The 22110-nt window shown below is 50.7% G+C and overlaps 3 protein-coding genes across 9 annotated transcripts; 1 reads left to right on the top strand and 2 right to left on the bottom strand.

Annotated features, from left to right (window-relative positions):
• The first annotated feature begins 1217 nt into the window (after window positions 1-1217).
• ZNF428 (zinc finger protein 428) lies at window positions 1218-12663 on the top strand. Of its 2 annotated transcripts, none has more exons than XM_023543111.2 (3): window positions 1218-1663; window positions 4498-4683; window positions 11996-12663. In XM_023543111.2, exons 2-3 carry the CDS (start codon window positions 4608-4610, stop codon window positions 12496-12498), a joined length of 579 nt encoding a protein of 192 aa, XP_023398879.2. In that variant the 5' UTR covers window positions 1218-1663; window positions 4498-4607; the 3' UTR covers window positions 12499-12663. The 2 variants fall into 2 exon arrangements, with proteins under 2 accessions (XP_023398879.2, XP_003406278.2); XM_003406230.4 differs by having other exon boundaries at window positions 4475-4683.
• On the bottom strand, window positions 5089-8479 carry SRRM5 (serine/arginine repetitive matrix 5). Its single transcript, XM_064293465.1, has 3 exons — window positions 8090-8479; window positions 5943-6880; window positions 5089-5092 (listed from the first exon to the last, which is right to left on the bottom strand). The coding sequence occupies exons 1-3, from the start codon at window positions 8477-8479 to the stop codon at window positions 5089-5091; spliced, it is 1332 nt and encodes a 443-aa protein (XP_064149535.1).
• Window positions 12664-14964: 2301 nt separating the features above from the next.
• Window positions 14965-22010, bottom strand: ZNF576 (zinc finger protein 576). Of its 6 annotated transcripts, none has more exons than XM_023543109.2 (3): window positions 21900-22010; window positions 20972-21072; window positions 14965-19334 (listed from the first exon to the last, which is right to left on the bottom strand). In XM_023543109.2, exons 2-3 carry the CDS (start codon window positions 21054-21056, stop codon window positions 18907-18909), a joined length of 513 nt encoding a protein of 170 aa, XP_023398877.1. In that variant the 5' UTR covers window positions 21057-21072; window positions 21900-22010; the 3' UTR covers window positions 14965-18906. The 6 variants fall into 6 exon arrangements, 5 of the variants coding, with proteins under 5 accessions (XP_023398877.1, XP_010584716.1, XP_010584715.1 ...); XM_010586414.3 differs by lacking the exon at window positions 21900-22010 and adding an exon at window positions 21321-21434; XM_010586413.3 differs by lacking the exon at window positions 21900-22010 and adding an exon at window positions 21273-21387.
• Window positions 22011-22110: the final 100 nt, after the last annotated feature.

Below are 22110 nucleotides of genomic sequence, written 5' to 3'. Positions count from 1 at the left end.
TGGCCCATTTGATGTGTCCTTGTGAGTCCTTGTGAACCCAGCTCCAGCTGGGTCACATTCTCTATGCTCAGGGAATGGTGATTCCAATATTATTTTCTAAATCAATACTAAGACAAACATTTGACTAAAAAAAACCAAAACACTAAACCCAGTGCCGTTGAGTTGATTTCAACTCATAGCGACCTTATAGGACAGAGTAGAACTGCCCCATAGGGCTTCCAAGGAGTGGCTGGTGGATTCGAACTGCTGACCTTTCGGTAGCTGAACGCTTAACCACTGTGCCGCCAGGACACTAAGTAAGAACCGTATGTTCCCGTTCCGACTTATGTACAAATCCGACTTAAAGAAGATAGGCTTAGGAACGGATCTCATCTGTAACCCATGGACTGCCATGATAAGGAGTCTAGATTTTTTCCGAAGTGCAACGAAATGCCACTGGAGAGTTTTAAGCTGGGATGTGACAGAGTCACTTTTTCCTGTAAGTCTGGAATGCTGCAAGAACTTCCTACACTCTCAGAATACAGTCTGACTGTAAAAGCCTTAGTCTCGGGGTGGTGCAAATATTAATGTGCCTCAAAAGAAAGGCCTGGCAATCTATTTCCAAAGGTCATAGCCATGAAAACCCTACGGAGCTGAGTTCTATTTTGACACACATGGGGTCACTTTGAGTCGTGACTGATGACAGCAACCAATTTTACCAGTAGGAGCCCTTCCCCTCTCCCACTCTGTGTTCCAGGCATACTAAACTTTCACTTCCTCAAACCATGCACTTTTTGCCTCTGGCTCTTCCTTCTGCCAGAAAGATTCCCATTCTAGCTGCATGCTATTCTTGGCTTAAAGATCACTGCCGTCTTTAACCTTTTTCCTGAACTCCAGATTGGGACAGGCATTTCCTCAGAGCTCTCAAGGCCTCCTATACTTCACCCATCCCAGGTCTGATCATTCTCTGATCTTCCTTTGCCTGGGGCGCCAAGAGGGTAGGGGCCAAGCATGTCCTGTTCACAGCAGAAAACCATGGTACAGGGCCTGACACCTAAAAAATTAGTATTTATCCTAGTTGCGGGCGGGGGGCGGGGCTGGTAAGGCACTTGGCCTTTGTGACCCCTCTCCAGATGCAAACTGAGCCTCAACTAAGACAAGGACAACCTCCGCGCTAGTCTGCAGTCCCTGTGCGCATGCGTCATTGCTCAGCATTCCCCCACCCCCGTTATGCTAATCACTGCGCTCCAGAGTACGCTTTCTCCCGGGAATATGCAAATCACTCCTTCCAGCCCTTCCATTGTCCCGCACTAGGATTATGCAAATAAGAATGCCTCAGGTCCAGGATCCAGATCGAACTGACGACCCCCCCATTACATTTTTATAAAGCTCCTTCCTGCTCCTCACACACGCTCCTGCCGCTTCTAGCTCTACCCGCAGACTATACCAAGAGAACCTGGCCAGTGAGGGCGAAGCCCGGTACCCCCTGAGCAGGCCTCTCCAACAGCCAGATCCGGATAGACCCTCTTCTCACAGTGCGACAGGAATGGTCCATTTCGTAGCGCAAGCGCCCTAGGCCCTTCACGCCCCTTGCGCTCCCTCCTACCCCATTTGCAGCGCAGGCGCAGAGCCTGGGCGTGCAGCCGCCGCCGCCGCCGAGCCCGAGCGGGGGCCACCAGCGCCGGTGAGTGTCCGGGGCAGGGGTGCGCGGGGCATGCCGGGAAGCGGGCGCTATGGCCCCTTTGCATGATGGGAATGACAGCTCCAGTCACTGAGCAGCCGTCAGTGGTCTTGGGCTGTGATGGCTAGAGAGAGAGACCCAGGTTCCTTTTTCTCTCCCTCAGTGGCTCGGTGCCGCCCTGGGGCATCCTGGGAAAACAGGGCTCCCAAGCCTGTATAGCATTGTGGTCTGCTAGTCGTTATTGGCCTGGTGCCTTCTGGGAAGGATTATCCTAGTTCCTTGTGGGGAATTTTTTTAATACACCATCCCCCCCAGCATCTTGGAAGGTGGTCATTATAGGCCTGAGGCATCTTGGGAAGAATTGCTTAAGGGCATTTTGGGAACTGGTCCTTATTGTCTTGTATATAAGATTTTGCTCTGGCCTCCTTGCCTTAGTTTTGTGGGGATGAGTGTCTGTTGTGTTCATGTTCACGTGGGGGATCTTGCGAGTTGTTTGCTGTAGACTCGGGTTATTGGGGGTCTCGGGCAGTTTGGCTTATGGTATTAAAATAGATTGATTTGGGCCCAAGAACCCTGGTGGAGTAGTGGTTAAAGTGCTACGGCTGCTAACCAAAGGGTCGGCAGTTCAAATCCGCCAGGCGCTCCTTGGAAACCCTATGGGGCAGTTCTACTCTGTCCTATAGGGTCGCTATGAGTTGGAATCGACTCGAGGGCACTGGATTTGGTTTTTTTTTTTTTAAGATCGCGAGAGCCAGTCTGTCCGCCATAGGTATTGTAGGAGAGGCCTCAGGCACCAAGAGATGCCTCCCCCAGAGTTGTGGCATTTTCCAGGAGGGACCTTGTATGATGTGGGCTTAAAGAAGGGTAGGCCAAACTGATGGGCATTACCCCCTGGCAGCCTCATGGGAAGTCCTGATTGTCGCCTGTGTACAGTGGCCTGATGAAATATAGGTCAGTTCAATTTGAAATTCAGATGAACAACAAATAATGTCTTTGAAAATTATGCCCCACGTATTGTACGTGACATAGTTATCTTAATCGTTTGTTGTTCATTTGAAATTCATACGTAAATGGGTTCCCTCTGTTTTTATTTGCTAAATCTGGCAACCCTATCATGAAGTAAAGTAGAATTCCCAGGTTAGATGAGGCCTTCCAGGCAGTAGAGTATCATGAGAACTCTTCTGTCCTTAAAATCCCAGATCCAGGTGTCTTCTTTAGGAAGCTTCCCTGCCAGTGATGCCAGCCTCAGCTCCAGACTTCAGTCTGGATTTTTCTCTCATTAGTCCTCAGTATTAAACTTGACCTCCAGGCTTGAGGGGACCATGAATTTTTCATCATCGTATCCCTACCACCCAGCACAGGCCCTGGCATATAAGGAGGGCAGCTGAGACTGCCTGCCCTTTTGCTGACTGGCTCCACATGGCTCTCCACTTCAGGGAGTACCCAAAACCAAACCAAACCCTTTGCCATCAAGTGAATTCTGACTCATAGCCACCCTATAGGACAGAGTAGAGCTGCCCTGTAGGGTTTCCAAGGCTGTAATCTTTACGGAAACAGAGTGCCACATCTTTCTCCTGCGGAGTGACTGGTGGGTTCAAACCACCGACCTTCTGGTTAGCAGCCAAGCACTTAGCCACTGCACCACCAGGGCTCCTTTCAGGGAGTATAGTGGGAAACAAAAGTGTGAGTGTGTGTGGGGAGTATTGGTGAGGAGGGAGAGAAAGGAAAGGAGTCAGGGAAGGCTTCTTGAAAGAGGCAGTATTTGGGTTGGGAAGAAATACAGAGGTTGTCTATGTTTGAGGCGGGCTTTGAAGGGCAAGTGGGAGTTCTTCAGGCAGACAAGGGGAAAGGAGGACATTCAAGACAACAACAGATGTGGAAGGGCTTGGCGTGTGCACGGAGAGGTGAGAAGTCTGGAGTGGCTGGAGTTTATAGAGGGTAGGGGTGGGAATAGCAACAGCTACTGTTCGTGGAGTACCTACCACATACTGGCAATTTGTATTTATGAACTTACTGAATCTTCAAAAAATCTTTTCAAGGGAGAGATCATTTTATGAAAGGTAGGATGACATGGTTTCAAATTGTAGTTCAGTAGCTACCAGATGGTGTGACTTGGGCCAGTTGTTTATTTTTTCTGTGCCTCAGTGTTCATTCCTGTCCAAGGGGGTAATAATCTTTCTTAACATGGTTGTAGGGAAAACATGAATTGAGCCCTGGCAGCCTCTTTCCTATAGAGAAAGAAACAGGTTAGAGGAGTTAAGTCCTCTGCTTGAAACCACACAGCTAGAGAGTGGCAGATTTAGGATGCAAACCTAGACACCACCGTGCCAAGGTTTAAACTGATATAGAACTAGGGCTGACAATTCACAGACCGGTGCAGTGTATCCTTTGTTTAAATACTGAAATACTTCCTGACTGACTGGTATATCACCATTAAACCAATTCCTACCTCAGCTGCCACTATGGGCTCTCTCCCACCCCTAAACTGCTCCACTGTTCGGCAACTTAAGGGTTAATGGCTGGCACAGGGCCCTGCTCCATTCTTGGTTCTGATTGGAGCCTCTGCCAATACCTGTGGCTAACTATTTGGAATGTGAATAAGAACCACAGACAGTCCTGTTGCCCAGATGAGGAAATTAAGGCCTACAGAGAATCAGGTTCAGGTAAGCTCGGCCAAGGCCTTATAGGCAGCTGGGGACAGAACTACAACCATCTTTGTCTCACCTCCAGTGCTGACCACACAGCTGGCTGGGAGGGGGAGTGTTATGTAAAAATTTATTGAGCCATCACGGGCCTTTCCTTTCCTCTACCCAGTATCCCTCTCAACCTGCCCACAGTTTGCACTGGAGAAGCACTTGTGGCCAGAGGTGTGGCTGTGGAGAGTTGGCCCAGGAGGGACACTGCCCAGCTGCTGGTCTGCTCCTGTCTCCTGTCCCCTCCCCTGGCCATGACAGAGACCCGTGAGCCAGCTGAGACCGGGGGCTACGCCAGCTTAGAAGAAGATGATGAAGACCTCTCCCCGGGTAAGGTGGTCTTAGACGTGGTGGTGTTGGTGTGAATATCATCCTGTCTTGGGGATCGGACTCCTCCAAGAATTCTTGATGGGGAGGGACTCCTTGTCTTGCTGAGGGTTCTGTTCTGACTGGGACTCCCTGCCCTGCTAGAGGAGCTCTTCCAGCTGGAACTTCTGGGGTTTCTGGATTGGCTATGATCTCTGTCCTTGCTGGGGATTCTAGATTGGCTGTGATCTCTCTCCTTGCTAGAAGTTCTGGATTGGTTGCAACCTCTCTCTTTGCTGGAAGTTCTGGATCCATTGTGACCTCTCTCTTTGTTGGGGGTTCTAGAGCGGTTGTGGCCTCTCTCCATGCTGGGTGTTCTAGAGCGGCTGCGGCCTCTCTCCGTGGTGGGTGTTCTAGAGCGGCTGCAGTCTATCTGTTTGTCGGGGGTTCTAGAATGGCTGTGGCCTCTCTCTTTGCTGGGGGTTCTAGAGTGACTGCGGCCTCTCTCCTTGCTGAGAGTTCTAGAGTGATCGTGGCCTCTCTCCCTGCTACAAATTCTAGAGTGGCTATGGCCTCTCTCTCTGCTGAGAGTTCTGGAGCGGCTGCGACCTCTTTCCTTGCTGGAGGTTCTGGATAGACTGTGATCCCTCTTTTTGCTAGAGGTTCTAGATCGGGTACAATATCTCTCCTTGCTGGGGGTTCCAGATCGGCTATGATCTCTCTCCCTGTTGGAGATTCTAGTTCGACTGCGATATATCTTCTTGATGGAGGTTCCAGATTGGCCAGGACCTCTCTCCTTGCTGGATCTTCTAGATCGGCTGTGCTCTCTCTCCTTACCTGAAGTTCTAGATCGACTGCTATCTCTGTCTTTGCTGGATGTTCTGGATTGGGTGCCATATCTCTCCCTGCTGGGGCTTCTAGACCAGCTACGGCTTCTGTCCTCACTGAGGGTTCTAGACTGACTATGACTTCTTTCCCTTCTGGGGCTTCTAGATTGGTTATGACTTTTCCTCTTGCTGTGGATTCTAGACTGGCTATGTCTTCTTGTCTGGCTGGGGGTCCTCCTCCGACTGTGACTTCTTGCCCTTCTGGGGTTTCTACTCCGACTGTGACTTCTGGTTCTGCTAGGGGTCCTAGACCGGCTGTGACTTCTGGTTCTGCTGGGGGTCCTAGACCGGCTGTGACTTCTGGTTCTGCTGGGGGTCCTAGACCGGCTGTGACTTCTGGTTCTGCTGGGGGCCCTAGACCGGCTGTGACTTCTGGTTCTGCTGGGGGTCCTAGACCGGCTGTGACTTCTGGTTCTGCTGGGGGTCCTAGACCGACTGTGACTTCTGGCTCTGCTGGGGGTCCTAGACTGGCTGTGACTTCTGGTCCTGCTGCATGCACTAGGCTGATGGTAACTCATAACAGTGCCAGACAGCTTAGGCGGGCTGTGACTCCTTTCTGTACTGGACGTGATCATCTGATTGTAACTCTTCACTCTCCTTGGTGATGATGGAGAATGGCTGTAATTCTTCTCCTTGATGGCAGTTCTAGTCGGGCTGTAACTCTTTGCCCTGCTGGGGATGGCAGCCACTCTGGAATTGCTTCCCACACCTGAGGCCCCTGGTGGGCTGTAACTCTTCTCCCTGATCAAAGTTATAGGCTGACTGTCATTCCTCTCCTGGTTGGTGGTCCCAGGCCGGCTGTGACTCCTCCCCCCATGGTGTTTATGCTGGGAAGTAGGAGTTCTCACTCTGCTGGGCATACCTGGTCTGGCCCCGTGAGTTCTCATCCTGCTGGGAGTGCTGGCCCTGCTGGGTGATCTGTTGGGGTTGCGGCTTCCCCTTCTACCAGGCGTTCTGCCCCGGCTGCGTGTGCCCTTCTGGCGGTGGCGTCTTGCCTCACTGGCCTTGCTGGCCTTGGTCTCAGTGCTGGCCCTGCTGGCTGTTCTGGCCTTGCTCCGGACCCGGGACCTACTGCTGGGCTGGTTAGAAGGCGTCCTTGTACTTGTTGATCTGGTGGACTTGGAACTGCTTGGGCTCGTGACCGAGTTGGGGGCTGTCGATGGCTTGGTAGGCACTGAGGAGGTGTTGGGCATTGCTGTTAAGGTGGTCTTCAAGGAGTCAGGAGGCCTGGGAGACGTGGTGGGCCTGGAAGGTCCAGTGGATGCTGGAGACATGCTGGGCTTTGAGGAGCTCACAGGTGGAGAAGGCATGGTAGGCACAAAAGGGCTGTGGTCCTGGGAGTCACAGTGGACGTGAAGGACCTGGTAGCTGTGGACGATGACCTAATTGCCTTTTACAGGCCAACTGGGTGACGTCATAGTGGGCATTGAAGACCCTGCAGGGCAGGTGGTGTGAAGTCAGAGCGGGGAGGAGAGAGCAGGGAGGGGCTTGGCCCAGGACTGGGGCTGTTTGCTCTGGGTTTTGCAGGCATTCAACAAATGTCTCCTGAGGCTGACTCCTGCTCAGCCTTGCTGGGGACACGGAGCTGGGTCAGACCTAGTTCCTGTCTTCAAGGAGTCCTGAGACTGCTGGGGAAGACAGACTCAGACAGTCACTGCCTAGGGTGGTCAGGGTATGATAGAGGGTCATGCAGAGGCAGGAGCAGAAGTTTGCCCAGAGAGGAGGAGAGCGTCACTCCAGGCAGAGAACAGCAGAGGTGAATTGAATGCCTGGAGGAGGGAGAGCAGGGCCTTGGGGCCACCTTTGTCCATCTGACCCTCACATCCTGTGCTGGGCAGGGTGGGGGCCCCTGAGATGAGTCAGACCTGCCCTTGAGGGGTCCCAGTGTGATGGGTGGGGGAGACCTACTGAGGCCCAAATGGCTCCAGCCTCCAAGGTGATCAGGGCAGTGATGGGGGAGGTTGTGGGGGAGACATCTCTGCCTGGGAGCCTGGGGAGTGGTGCGGGCATCAGGGGTGGTGGCTTCATAGAGGACGGAGCCTGTGCTGGGTCCTGAAGGATGAGTAGGAGGTTGCCAGGCAGACAGAACAGGGAACAACATTCTAGGCAGAGGGGCCAGCCTATGCCGGGGCCTCAGAAAGTGTTTGTTAAATTGCAGGGAGACAGGCGGACAGAGGCAGGAGCAAGTAAGAGAGAGAGCTGCAGGGAGGGACGTTCAGCCATTTATCACCGATTCTGGGCTCGGTGATGAGTCAGAGCAGGCCTGCCCTCCTGGTCTGCCGGGGGAAGGACCTGGACACAGGCGGCCACAGCCCTGGGAGCTCAGGCCTGGGACAGTGGGAAGCTAGTAGAAAAAGCGCCTAATTGCCTAGAATGAGCAGGGAGGCCTCACACTGGGTCCTAGAGGATGACGGAGAAACTAGGGGAGGACATTCTCAGCAGAGGGAACAAGCATGTGAAGGCCTCAGAGAAGGCTTGTTGAGCTGCATGCAGAGCCGTCCATTCCACAGATGTGTATTCAGCACTGTGTTTGTAATACGCACTGCTCTAGATGCCGGGGATACAGCAGTGAAGCGGAGGAAGTCGCTGCCCTCAGGGACAGGCAGCGAACAAACACACAAGTAAATATCGTAGACAGTGAACCAGAGACGGAGAGAAAATAAAGCAGAGTCCGGTGTGGAGGGAGGGCTGGGGAGGGGTTGCTGGTTAGACAGGCTGGCCAGGGTGTCTCTGAGAAGGTGGGAGGGAGGGAGTTTTGGTCCATCTGCGGAGAGGGAGGCACAGGCTCTGAGGTGGAGGTGCATCGCCGGGGTGTTGAACAGTGGGGAGTCCCCAGTGGCTGAGGTGAGGTCAGAGAGGCGGCGCCTGCAGCCTGTGGCCCCTGTGATGATGTAAGTGAGGGTGGAGCAGCAGGTGCCCCTGGCTGGCTGCATTTTAAGCAGATCCCTCTGAGCTGCTGGAGGAAAGAGATGGGAGGGGGCCAGCATGGACACAGGAAAAGGCTGTTGCCATCCTAAGAGATGCTTTGGGTAGTTTCCCGTCACCATGGCTAAAGACACCAGTATTTTCCACACTAGCTGTGGGACCCCCATCATAGCTCTCTGTGCGCACTCCTCATAGTGACTGCTTGATGCCCTTGTTTCCCGTAAATCAATTTTAAATTTTTCCCAGTTTTTTTTTTAACCTAGACTTGTCCTATAGCCACCCTATAGGACAGAGTAGAACTGCTTTATAGGGTTTCCAAGGAACGGCTGGTGGATTCGAACTGCTGACCTTTTGGTTAGCAGACGAGCTTTTAACCACTGCATCACCAGGGCTCCTTCACGTAAATGTAACGGTATCCCAAAGGGGCCCTGGTGGTGCAGTAGTTAAGTCCTCAGCTGCTGTCTGAAAGGTCAGTGGTTCGAACCCACCAGCCACTCCATGGGAGTAAGATGTGGCAGTCTGCTCGCATAAAGGTTTACAGCCTTCGAAACCGTATGGGGCAGTTCTACTCTGTCCTGTAGGGTTGCTGTGAGTCAGCATCTACTCGATGGCAATGGGTATAGGAATATCTAGTGAGGGGAGTGGATGGTTTAGTGGTAGAATTTTTGCCTTCCATGCGAGAGACCCAGGTTCCATTTCTGGCCAGTGCACCTTATGCGTGGCCACCATCTGTCTGTCAGTGGAGGCATGTGTGTTGCTGAAGCCGTCAACTAATAGGTTCTTGTCAAGCAGACAGGGTTGGGAGAACAGAAAGGTTTATTTACAGTTTGCAAACTGGGAGACAGGCAGGGTCTCATGACCTAAAGCTGCCAGCTCCCTGAACCAGGGCAGATTTGCTCCTTCTATAGGGAGTGACATACGTGTGCATGAACAGTGAGAGGAGGATCTTCAGTCTTGTGATGTGTGTGTAGTCCACATGATTTTAGTGAATGGGTTCTTGCTCATGGCTCTAAAAATACTGTGCAGATCCCTGAAAAAATGGCTTGCCACTGCCACCCCAGGAAGGTCATATAGTGGGCAGATTCGGAGTCAGTGTGCCTGTGCCTTGGCCTCCTGCCAGGATAGGACAAGAAACCTGGGGATTCAACTCTATCAGGGTGAAGTGCTGTAAAAATTGTAACAAATATGTAGCAAGAGTAGACTTTGCTGAAAAACAACTATTATGGGATGATTAGTAACTCTTAATAACCCTTTTGTGACTGCCTGCTTCTGCTTCGTTGCTATGATGCCAAACAAGTTTCAGCGGAGCTTCCAGACTAAGGTGGACTAGGAAGAAAGGCCTGGCGACCTGCTTCCACAAATCAGCTAGTGAAAACCCTATGGATCACAACAGTCTGATCAGGACCAATCATGGGGATAGTTTAGGACCAGGCAGCATTTCATTCCAGTGTGCATGGGGTCACCATGAGCTGGGGCCAATTTAATGGCAGATAACAAGAATAGGTATCTATAAAACGTGATGTCGTTGAATTGATTCTGACTTATGGTGACCCCATGTATTACAGAGTAGAACTGCTTCATAGTGTTTCCTTGCCTGTAACCTTGACAGGAGCAATCGCCAGGCCTTTCTTCCACGGTACTGCTGGGTGGGTTTAGATCACCAACCTGAGGTTAGTCCAGTGCAAACCATTTTTGCCACCCAGAGACCTGATAAATATTTTGATTCACTTAACTAGACATTTATATATACGTATAAAACCACATATATCAAAATATATATATAGTCAGTCCTCATTGTTTATGGTAGTTGTTCTATAAGGAATCCCTGGGTGGTGCAGACAGTTAATGTGCTCGGCTACTAACCAAAAGATTAGAGGTTCGAGTTCACCCAGAGGGGCCTTGGGAAAAAGGCCTGGTGATCTCCTTCCAAAAAAATTAGCCACTAAAAACCCTACAGAGCACAGTCTACTCTGACACACATGAGGTCTCCATGAATCAGAGTTGACTCTATGCCAGCTGGTTTTATGTTTTATAAAGTTGTTGCAGACATTGAATTAGCAAATACTGAACTATTGCTTCTAGGGGAGATAGGTTAGGTTCTTGTGAGCCTCCGGTCACATTTCCATCAACTGATCAGTACATGCACTTGTTTTATTTTTTTGAATTTATTTAAGTTAACGTTGAACTCACATCCAGTAGTCCTATACTCCTGCCTGCCTGACTGAAGCTTATCTAACACACGTATTTTCTCCAGAAGACACATCACAGCCTTCTTAGACTTAGGAAACCCAGACGGCACTTCAGCACTGTGTTTGGAGGTCATCTTAAACAGTGAAATCACCACCAAAAAAAAAAAAAAATGGACTAAATAGACTGCAGAAAGGATGTTTGTTTATAGGATGAGAGCGGAAACAAAAAGGCAGAGCAGTACCTTGTTTGACCTTAGCTGGGATTGTGTGGGTCGGGTATCTCAGATTTTTTGCTGTTCTGTGCATGTCTGCAAATGACTGCTAAAGCACCGTGAGTATTAACTTTGGGGTTATAAATAAATTTTAGTGAGTAGGCAAATTTGCAGATACGAAATCCACGAATAATGTGGCTTGCCTGTATATGTACATGTGTTTCAGATTGCTAAAATACCTGTTCAGATGGTCAAGTGTTCAGCTCCCTAAACCGGTCCAGTGTAGGCCCTCGCCCATATGTAGCTTTCCCTGGTAGAACTGTGTGACTGTGAGCAACCTAACCCCTTTGTGCCTCAGTTTCCCCATTTGTCAGTTGGGTATAATGATAGGACCCCCGTCAAAGGCTTGTTGGGAGGACTGAGTTAACATATGTAACCTCACTCTGTTGAGTCAATTCCGACTCATAGTTGCCCTATAGGACAGAGTAGAATTGTGAGCTTTGTGGAAGCAGACTGCCACATCTTTCTCCTGCAGAGCGGTTCGAACCACAGACCTTTTCGTTTGCAGCCGAGCACTTTAACCACTGTGTCACCAGGGCTCGGCTCTGACCTATGTACAGGGCTGAGGAAAGGGCTCTTATGCAGAAAAACCTGTGAAAGACAGAACCTGTGTAAGGTGGAAACCTGTCAGAAAGAAAACTCAAAATTTTATTTTCCATTAATACAGAGCAATAGAAAAGTGGTAAGACAGCACCCTTTCAAAGGCAGAAAACATGTGAGACCTGGAAAAACAAGGGAATCGAGTTCCAGCTCTCACGGGTTTCACTGTATTATTATTATTGTTGTTGTCTTTGTTTTTACTACTCCTACTACTATTTCTTTGTTGTTATTAAATCGTGGAGATGGAGTTCTTGGAAGACAGTCATTGGTTTGTCACAGATGCTGAGCACCTGCTGTGTCCTGGGCCCTGTTGTATACGCTGGGCATTTCGTGGGGAAGGGAAGGGTGGTCGCCAGGCCTCTCCGTACTGTGGTGAGTCTGAGTGGGGCTCAGGGAGGGGACAGCTAGGCATAGCCTTCTGTCTTCTGACATCATTGTCTTTCCCCATCTGTCTGCTCTACAGGTCCTGAGCATTCCTCTGACTCCGAGTATACTCTCTCAGAGCCAGACTCTGAGGAGGAAGATGACGAAGAGGAGGAGGAAGAGGAGACCACTGACGATCCTGAATATGACCCTGGGTACAAGGTGAAGCAGCGCCTAGGGGGGGGCCGGGGTGGCCCATCCCGCCGGGCCCCCCGTGCAGCCCAGCCCCCGGGCCCCCCAGCCCAGCCCTGCCAGCTCTGTGGCCGCCCACCCCTTGGGGAGGCCCCACCAGGCACCCCACCTTGCCGGCTCTGCAGCCCTGCTGCAGCCCCCCAGGAAGCGCCAGCCCCTGAAGGCAGGGCCCTTGGGGAGGAAGAGGAAGAGCCACCTCGGGCTGGGGAGGGCCGAGTAGCTGGGAGGGAGGAGGAGGAAGACGAGGAGGAGGAGGAGGGCTCCTACCAGTGTACAGAGTGCGAGGATTCCTTCGACAACCTCGGGGAGCTTCACGGCCACTTCATGCTGCATGCCCGGGGTGAGGTGTAGGCAGAGCCCCCCACCCAGGGCGCTTGGCAGAAGGGGTGGGATGGGAGGAGGGGGCTAAGGAAACGGGGGTGGCCACACTGGTCATGGGGGATGGGGTACCGCCGATCTGTGTTGTCTTAGCAGTAGATGTGTGAAGGCAAGAATAAAAGCCAAATTCTGTGTGTGTGTCCGTCCAGCGTGTGTTTGGTGTATGTGCATGTGTGCACAGGCGTGTCCCCTGAGCTCCTGCCTTGGGGAACCTTAAGATCCCCCTTGCCAAGGTGGTGAACGTTTACTGAATGCTTACGTTCATTGTGATTTCTGTGTCTTTACTCATAGAAGCTTGGCACCTGTACCAATGGCAGGAACAAGTAGACCCTAAAATCTAAATGCTCAAACACGACAGAAGTTTGTCTTCACACACACAATAGTCCAGGGTGGGTGTTTCAGGCTGCGCAGTCACCCATGCAGTCCGGGCTGGGTGGCCACCATCAGGGGCGTGCTGCCCGAAAAGGAGCGTGGAGAGGGACACAAGGTCTCCAACAAGCCCCAGCTCGGAAGCGGTGCGTGTTGCTTCCATTTCCATTCCTTTAGCTGAGCAGTTAGTCACATGGCCACAGCTAACTGCAAGGGTGCAAGGGAGCCTGGGCAAGGCAGTCTAGCCAAGTGCCCAGAAGCAGACAACAGTTTTTGGATGACAGCTAGGGCTCTCCGCCATGTCGCCTAAGAATCTTCACAAAGAGGACTTTGATTATAATTACAGCCACGTTTACCAAGTACTTCCTGGGTGCCAAGTGCTGGGCCAAGTGCTTTATATGTATATATATAAAGTTGTGCATCTAGGAACTCACAAAAATAGAACCTTAATTATAATTATAGCTGCCGCTTTTCCAGCACGCTTTACTTCTGTGAGATCATCGAGTCCTTAGAATAACTTCATAAAGTGGAGACTGTGATTTGTTGATTCATTTGACAGACAGTTTTATGAGTGCCTGCTCTGTGCTAGGCACTGAGCAGATACCAGTGAATAAAAGAAAATTCTTCTCCCAAAGGAGCTTCCATGGGAGGCGGAGGGGGCACTGGTGGAGACAGACCGTAAACAAACAAGCTGTAACATATGCTGGATGGTGACTACAGCTGGGACGAAAAGTAAAGCAGAGAAGGGAGAACGGAGTGCTGGAAGGCGCTGCAAATTTAAATAGCGTAGTCCTCCCTGAGGTCCCTGGGTGGCGCACATGGTTTGCTTGTGGCTACAAACTGGAAAGTTGGTGGTCTGAATCCACCTATTGGTACCACAGAAGAAAGGTCTGGTGATCTACTTCTGTAGGATAAAAGTCTCTGAAAGCCCTTGGAAGCATGGTTTTACTCTGAAGCACAGGGGATTGCCATGGTTCTAGTTCGCCCTGAGAAGGTGACATTTGAGCAGAGACCTAAAGGAGGTGAGAGAGGGAGCCGCGCAGGTCTGTGGGAAGAACAGTCCAGGCAGGAGGAGGCAAGAGGCTGCCCAGTGTGCCAAGGAGGCCAGGGGAGCTGGAGGGGGCGAGCTGGAGAGAGGAGGTCAGAGAGTGGCAGAGGGGCGGTTCCTTACAGCCTAGTCAAAACTTTGGCTTCTGTTCTGCGTGGGAAGTACTAATTCACAGAAGCTTGGCACTGAAACTCGTTTGAAAATAGAAGCTGAACTGTAATGGTTACTACCATCTACTGAGCATTCTCCGTGTGCCAGGCCCTGTTCTAAGGCACTTTATGTGTGTTAACTCACAGAAGCTTGGCAACTAAGAATCTTCAAGAACAGAACCCAAATTATCATAATGTCCGTCATTAAGTCACCACCTCACAGCAGACCAGACCCTTGGCTAAGCACTTCATATGAACAATCACATTGGATCGTTCTGAGGTAAAAACCAAACTCATTGCTTTGAGTCGATTCTGACTCATAGTGACCCTATAGGACAGGGTAGAACTGTCCCATAGGGTTTCCGAGGAGCAGCTGGTGGATTTGAACTGCCGACCTTTTGGTTAGCAGTCGTAGCTCTTAACCACTACACCACCAGAGCTCCATTATAAGGTAGGGACTTATTTATTCATTCATTCAACATTTTACTGAGCATCTACTAGATGGTAGGCACCATTATAGGAGCTGGGGATACAGCAGTGAACAAAACCCCTGCCTTTGGGGTTTTATTATAATGGGGAGACAAAGTAATCAATATAATTATATAAAAAAATAAATGCATAGAATGTTAGAAGGTAGTAAGTGCTATGGAGAAAAAGCAGGGAAGGGGGATGGGGAGGATTGTGTATGAAGTTTGCAACTTTAAACAGGGTGTCAGGGAAGATGCCACTGAGAAGGGGACATCAGAGCAGACAGCTGGGGAAGGAGAAGGAGTGAGCGCTGTGGCTGTCTGAGGGAACAGCAAGTGCAAAGGCCCTGAGGTCGAGGCCTCCTTGGAATATTTACAGAAGAGTACACAGGCCCACGAGGCTGGACCTGAGGGAGGCAGGAGGAAGGGTGATGGGAGATGAGGTTAGAGAGTGGCCAGAGGAAGGCCATTATACTGACTGAGATAGAAAGGAGTAACTCAAAGAAGCTTGGCCCCTGTGAAATTGGAACCCATTTACTGAGGGCTTTTAGTGTGCAAGCCCTGTGCTAAGTGTAATATGGACATAAATTTAAACCCATTGCTGTTGAACCGATTCCAATTCATAGTGACCCTATAGGACAGAGTAGAACTGCCCCATAGGGTTTCCAAGGAGCGGTTGGTGGATTTGAACAGCTAACCTTTTGGTTACCAGCCATAGCTCTTAACCCCTATGCTACCAGGGTTCTGTCTTTGAGATGTAGGGGATATTATGCTCATTTTACAACTGCTTTGAGTAAGGCACAGAGAGGTTGAGTTACTTGCCAGAGGCCACACAGCTAGTAAAAAGCTGAGCCCAGGTTTGAACCCAGACAACTGGATTCAAGGTGTACATTCTTAGCCACTAAGCCACAGACTGGAAATGGCAGTGTAGTTGCCCACGGTCACCATCTGACTTGAAGAGGGGGTGTATTTTGGTCTCCACGGAGTTACTGAGGTTTTTTTAAATTGCGATGGTTACCAGCATTTAAGAATGGGCAGCTGTCACATAAAAATGCCAGTTTCTGGCTTCTCTTGAAAAATTGTAAGATCTGGATTGCTGAACCCACAATCTCGTGGGGCAGTAGTTTGCAGAGCTGAGTAGGGGTCACCTCCGGCTTAAATGGGGCATTCACTCCTCTTTGCCACAGTGCTCATTTCCTACCGTCTCACACCTAGACCACCTAGATCCTGCCTGCTTCACTAATTTATGGTACCTGCTGGGTCCAGAAGAAACAATGGCATTTTCGACCCCTGTTACAGGATCTTAGACTAAAGCATCTTTCAAAACCCACACTTCTCATCCTGGAAGCACTGGATTTCTCCTGTTTCTGCCTTCCATTCTGTCCATGCCTCTCATGGGCAGGACTTAAGGAAGCTGGCTTTCAAGGGCGTCTGGGAAACAATTTGCAGAGAGCTCTCAGCATCATAGAGCAGTGTAGAAGGGTGTCCATGAGGCTGAGAGACAGTAGGTAAACAATGGGCACTTTTCGAGCCTCCCTGGTAGGTGCTGGGCATGAAGCAGTGAGGGAAGCACAACCCTTCCTTGCCCCGAGGAGCTTGGATTCCAGTGTAAGGCCAAATATAATAAAAGTGTGATAATTCCAGGTGCTGAAGAGTGCTAGGAAGAAAATAAACCAGGGTGAGAGGGGTACGACTTTAGCCAATAAATGAGGCAGCATTCTGGGGTAAGAACACTCTCGGTGGATGGAACAAGAGCAAGTGCAAAGGCCCTGGGGCAGGAGCAGTTAGGTGACTGGGGGATGGAAGTAGTGGTGAGGGCAGGTCTCTACTAGAGGCGCATTTACCCATTTTAAGTTTGAAGTTCCCATTCATCATCCAGGCGACTGTAGCTCTGGGCAGAAGTCTAGTGTTTGGACTGAGATAAAGATTTTGAAGTCCCCAGTGATGCTTTTTAAAGTTTTGGGAATCTGTGATATCTTGGGAATGTAGAGAGAGAACAGGAAGCCCAGGATATACTATCTCAGGACAGCATGCTGGACTAGATCCTTAGGCTTGTCCCTGGGGAAGTCTCTCGGGGGGTGGTGTGAAGGCATCTGGGCTGGAATCTTCTGAGCTTCCACCAGGTTCCAGAGGAAATACTTGGCTTTGCTGAAGTTGGTGTCTTGGGAAAAAAGTAATGACCAACTGAGTCCAAGCCAATTTTTTTCTAAGTCACTCCAGCAACGAGGCTCACACTAGCTCTGCCCCAAATGCTACAGCAGTAACAACAAAACACACACGCATACACACAGGCTGCTAGCTAATATTTTCCAGGACAGGGATTCTAGACTCAGGTAGGTTATGTCTGTCAGGTAGGCAAGAGGTCCACAAACTTTCTGTAAAAGGTCTGATGGTCTATTTTAGGCTGTTTTGTGGGCCATATCATCTGCCAGCTACTCAACTCTGCTGTTGTGTGTGAAAGCACCCATAGGTAATACATAAATGAATATGATGTGTTCCAATAAAACTTTATTTACAAAACCAGGCACCTGGCTGGATTTGGCAGTTTACAGACCCCTGCCTTAGGCTGTATATTCTGGTGCATGTGACAGAGACCCAAAATAATGGTGGCTTAAACAAGATAGAAAAGAGCCATGGTGGTGCAGCGGTTAAGTGCTCAGCTGCTAACCAAAAGGTTGTCATTTCGAACCCACCAGTTGCTCCGAGGGAGAAAGTCTGCAGTCTGCTTCTGTAAAGATTTACAGCCTTGGAAACCCTTTGGGGCAGTTCTGCTCTATCCTACAGTGTTGCTATGAGTTGGAATTGATTCGACAGCAGTTTTTTTTTTTTTTTTTAAAAACAAGATAGGGGTTTATTTCTCTCTTACATAACAACTTGGAAGTGGATATTGTAGGGTTAGTATGGTGGCTTGGAGCCACAAAGTCAACCAGCGACCCAGATTTCTGCTGTCTTGTTGCTTTGCTCTTAATGCGTGCTGTTGTCATCCTGATGGTCCAAAATGGCTCCTTCTCTGTCCATATTCCAGGCAGGAAGGTGGAGGAAGGGCATGTCTCTTCCTGAAGCTTAAGGACACTCCCCAGAAATTATACATAACCATACTCTATATCCTATTAGCCAGAACTCAGTACCGCCACATCTAGCTTAAAGGGGATCTGGGAAATGTGGTCTTTTTAGTCAAAAGTGCCTAGGTAAAAATGGGAAGAGATAGTAGTTCTCTGCCACATCCATCTCTCCTATGGGCTTTCAAAACATCCCTCAACTCAAATAGACATTGAGGGCATCCACCATTGTCTCCAGGGGTAGGACAGGTAATGTGAGGGGTAAATTGGTGGGGTGCGGCTCATCTCCAGGCTCAGGGTGACACCCACTGTCCAGCCCTAGCCTCTTGTACCTGCAGTGCCCCTGCTGGCACTTGTCAACCCAGGGATGGGCCTTTGAAGGGATTTGAAAATAGAATCTTAACAGTGTTTCCAATGTTGCCAAATAAAACAGGAAACAGACGGTATCTCTGTTGGATTCCAAACCAGTTTCCCCACAGGGCTAGGCCAGCTCTGCCCTGAGGCTCTCCTCCTCCCCTTCTCATGGTCTCTGGAATTTCTGCCCAAAAGTCAGAGCTCCCTGTGTAAATGTTTTAATATAGATCCTCTCTGCTTTTTGATGTAATTTGTTAGTTTATTCATGCCATCTTCCCTACACGTCTGAAAGATACCCCATCACTGGAATGGTACATAAAGTTATTTATATGGGGCATAAATTCTCAGAAGGGCCACCTTGAGTGAGGAAGACTGGCAGGGAGGGGGAAGAGACAGGGACCTGGACTGCGACCTCCATGTGATGCAGGGCCCGGCTCCCATCTTTGCCATCCCATTTCCAAGGATCCAAGTTGCTCTTCGTCTTGAACCCGGTGGCATACAGGCCTGCAACCCCTTATCTTCCCTGCCCCCCACTTAGGCACACACCCAGGCAGTTTGCTCCTACAGCCCACGGTGTCCATCTGGGAGGAATTAACAGTGATTACACAATCAGCAGCTCGTTGGGATTTCAGACGGTTTAATTGTAAACAAGGGCGATAAAATAACATCTTTCCTCTCACTCTCATCTTGCTCAATTTTTTTAAACAAAAGATCTCTCCGTTGTCTGATTTCACTGGTTCTCTAAAGGTTTTCATGTCTTCCAAAGCCTGAAGCCTCAAATGATGATCTTCTGGGGTCTGTTTATCAGGAGCCCTTTGCTTTCCTGGGCAGGGAAGCAAATCCCTCCAAGACCCCCAGAGGACCTGCACCCCACGTCATGGGTGGGTCCTTGCAGCCACAGAGCTCCTGTCGCCCTGCACAAGGTTAAGCCGGGCTCAGAGCTCCCCACGGGCATGGCGGATATAGTGCTGATGCAGCCCAGCTTCCTGGGCAAAGTCCTGACCACACTCAGTGCAGGCGAAGGGGCCAGGAGCCGCGCGGGCCTTGTGTGCCTGGCGGTGCCGCCTCAGAGAAGCAGCCTGCCCAAACGTTTTGCCACAGTCAGGACAGGGGAAGGTGGGCTGGGCAGTGGTGGGTGCAGCCGGCGGGGAGGGCCTGGTGGCTGGGCCGTGGCTGCGCTGGTGGGTAATGAGGGCCTTGGAGGAGGGGAAGGAGCGAGCACAGGTGAAGCAGATGAAGAGGGCCCCCCGTAACTTCTGGGCCACGAAGTCCGCTGGGTGCTCCCGCTTCATATGACGCTCCTGGAACTTGGAATCAGCGAAGGTGATGAGGCAGCGGGTGCACTGTGGGGCCCCCAGGTGGCCTGAGGGATGTGGGGAGAGGTCGGGGGAGGCCAGCAGGAATCTCCAGGACCTCTCTCGAGCCTCAGAATCATGCCAACAATTAACATTGTTTGCTCACTATGTGCCAAACTCTATGCCAGTGCTGGGCAGGGGTACAGGTGAACTGTTACTGGACCTATTTTATGGATGTCCAGACTGAGACTCAAAGAGGTTAGGAATCATGGCCACAGTCATGAGTCTAGTGAATGAAATGGTGGAGCCAGGATTGGAACCCAGAGTGTGCTGGTCTGACGGAGCAGCGTGGTGATTACAGCACAGCCTCTGGAGTCAGACTGGATTGAATCCCGGCTCCCCCACTTCATAGGCAAGTACAAGAGATTCCCCATCTGGAAAATGAGGTGTAAACAGTATCTACCTCAGAGGGTGTCAGAAGGAATAAATGAGTTAATTTATATAAAGGGCTTAGAACAGTGTCTGAGAAGTACACACACTAAGTGCTCTACAGTGCTTTGCAATTATAACTACTGAGAAAGAAAAGCAGCTCAACATCTGGGAGCCTGGCACTCAGCAAAGTCTTGGTGTTCTCCTGTTGAACACAAACTCACAGAACATCAACCTCATGATGAGGCCATGTTGTGACTGGGATGAATCAAGACAACAAGACCACGCCATAATCATGCCTGAATACAGACAAAACGTGAATGTTGTCCAAACCACAAAAATGACCAAACACCCCCCCTAACCTGGCTAATACGAGGGATCGTTGCTGGCTGCTGCTTTACCGTTCACAGCTTGAACCTCGCTTTGTTCTCCTCCTAGGTAGAATTTATTAAGGTACCCAATCACAGAATCGCCCCTGCTTCCTGGCAGCCGCCAATCTAGAGCAAAGCCCAGCTTCCTTGAACCTACCCAAAATGACTTAAGACAAGGCCAAATCCTGTATGTCTTTTCTGACACCCTTACTGAGAAGCTCCACGGTTCCCCAAGGTGTGCGTTTTCCCAGGTTGCAATGAGCATTAAACCTAACTTGTTCAAATGTGTTCTTGGTGGTCTCTGGCTGGAGGGCACTGATGCTACTACTCTTGCTACTAGTACTTCTCTCTCTGCCTCAGTTCCCTCATCTTAAAGAGATAATACCAATTTCATAAGGTCTGTCAGGAGAACTGAATGAAAATGTTAAACTCTGGAATGGTATGTAGTGAATATCTGGTAGCTGTTGATATTATTATATGGCAAACTGGCTACCCTCTTTTACATTGAGCTTTCCGTTTTTGCAGCTAATCTCTACAACAGCCCTGTGAGGTGGGTGGTGGCAGTCCCTTTTGACAGACAGGGAAACTGAGGCCCAAGCCACACAGCAAGTCCTGAGCAGAGCTGGAACTGGAACCTCAGGACTCCTCTCAGTCTCTGCCCTTTTCCTGGTCACATCTCCCACCCCAAGCCTCTCCTGGATGCCATCCTGTCCCTCTGAACTGCATCCCATTCTTGCCTGTCTGGTCAGAGCAGGATGGGTGCACCTGAGGAGAGGTGGTTCCCAGTAGGATAGCTCGGGGCCATTACAGCCCCTTAGCAATGGTCAAGCCTTGGACAATGAAATGCTGTAGAGATCCTTTGAGCATCAGCTCCTACATCCCACCCTCTGGCCATCAGTACTCACAGATGTCGCCTCCGGGGCTGCGCGGACTCCTCTCCTTGGGTGAGTTCTGCTGCTCCATGGCCTCTTTGGGGTGCGGGTCCCCCATAGTGACTGGGACCCTTCTAGTCAAGAGAGGAAGATGCATGATGAATAGGAAATCAACTGAGGCTGCTCATCTGTCACCAGCCGCAGAGGGCCGGCTAGTACTATGATCTTTGACTTTTGACAGTGGCTCTCCTTGCCAACCTTTGACTCTCGGGAGAGGCAATTTTCTTGAGCTCTTAACGTGATAGAGCTCTCACTAGAGAAGCTTCAAACCTACCAAAAGATTCGACACCCCGAGTTTGTGATTCCTCTAGAGACTTCTCACCGGTGTGCTTAGGGCCTTCTGCATCAAACTAACTCCTTGAACTCAGCGTGGGACTCTTGATTTTTGACACCAACAGGTCTCCTTCACCCGCGTCTCTCCCGTGCGTCTTGGGGCTGGTACTGTTACCTGAACTTTGGTCCCACCTTTCAGCCCGCCGGTTCTCGGCAGACATCCCTCTGGCATCCTGTGACCCTCCTTCCTCCCAGTGCCCCCCGCCTCCGCCTCCCACGCGCGCTTTTCCTCGCTCTGTGTCCGGGTGCCCCAAGCACTGCCTCGGTTCCCTCCTCCCAAGTCCGGTAGCCCAGGCTTCTGCTTTTCTCCGTACAGCAGAGGGCTGCCTTTCGCTGCGCCTGTTAGTTGCTCGCCACACCGCCGCCACCCGGAGGGAAGCAGGGTAGGGCCCACCGAGTTTCCTGATCCCCGTGGTTTCGCACCCTTCCTCCTGGTGAGCCTCTGGAAGCCAAAATTGCGGATTGCCATCTGGCAGTGGTGCAGTCGCACCAACCCGGTCCTGAAAATAACGGGAGGGGTCCTTCTCTGCATTGGGGTCTGTTATGATGACGTTGCAAGCCACCGTACCGTACAAACGTAGGCTTATTGCGCAAGTTTGGATAGGCGCGCAGGCGTCTTCACGCTCTCATTGTTCCAGGCGCCGAAGCAATCGGAGCTGGGAAGCGGGCACACTTCTGCTCTTCTGCGCAGGTGCTGCGAGGGACTCTGTCTCGGAGGTCACGCTTTCAAGACACACCCCCATCTAGAGGGAGTGACGTCAGTGTAGAGCTCCCAGAAC

Source organism: Loxodonta africana, chromosome 11 (genome assembly GCF_030014295.1).
Source record: "Loxodonta africana isolate mLoxAfr1 chromosome 11, mLoxAfr1.hap2, whole genome shotgun sequence".
NCBI lineage: Eukaryota > Metazoa > Chordata > Mammalia > Proboscidea > Elephantidae > Loxodonta > Loxodonta africana.
This window is presented reverse-complemented; position numbering and strand designations above follow the sequence as displayed.

Coding starts and splice junctions, on each gene's coding strand:
- ZNF428 (XM_023543111.2), top strand. CDS start 4,608: ATGACAGAGACCCGTGAGCCAGCTGAGACCGGGGGCTACGCCAGCTTA. Junction 4,684..11,995: donor TGATGAAGACCTCTCCCCGG/GTAAGGTGGTCT, acceptor TCTGCTCTACAG/GTCCTGAGCATTCCTCTGAC.
- SRRM5 (XM_064293465.1), bottom strand. CDS start 8,479: ATGCAGCCAGCCAGGGGCACCTGCTGCTCCACCCTCACTTACATCATC. Junction 6,881..8,089: donor TATCCCCGGCATCTAGAGCA/GTGCGTATTACA, acceptor TGTGACTCCCAG/GACCACAGCCCTTTTGTGCC.
- ZNF576 (XM_023543108.2), bottom strand. CDS start 21,095: ATGCATCTTCCTCTCTTGACTAGAAGGGTCCCAGTCACTATGGGGGAC. Junction 19,335..20,971: donor CAGCCCCGGAGGCGACATCT/GTGAGTACTGAT, acceptor CACATCCCTCAG/GCCACCTGGGGGCCCCACAG.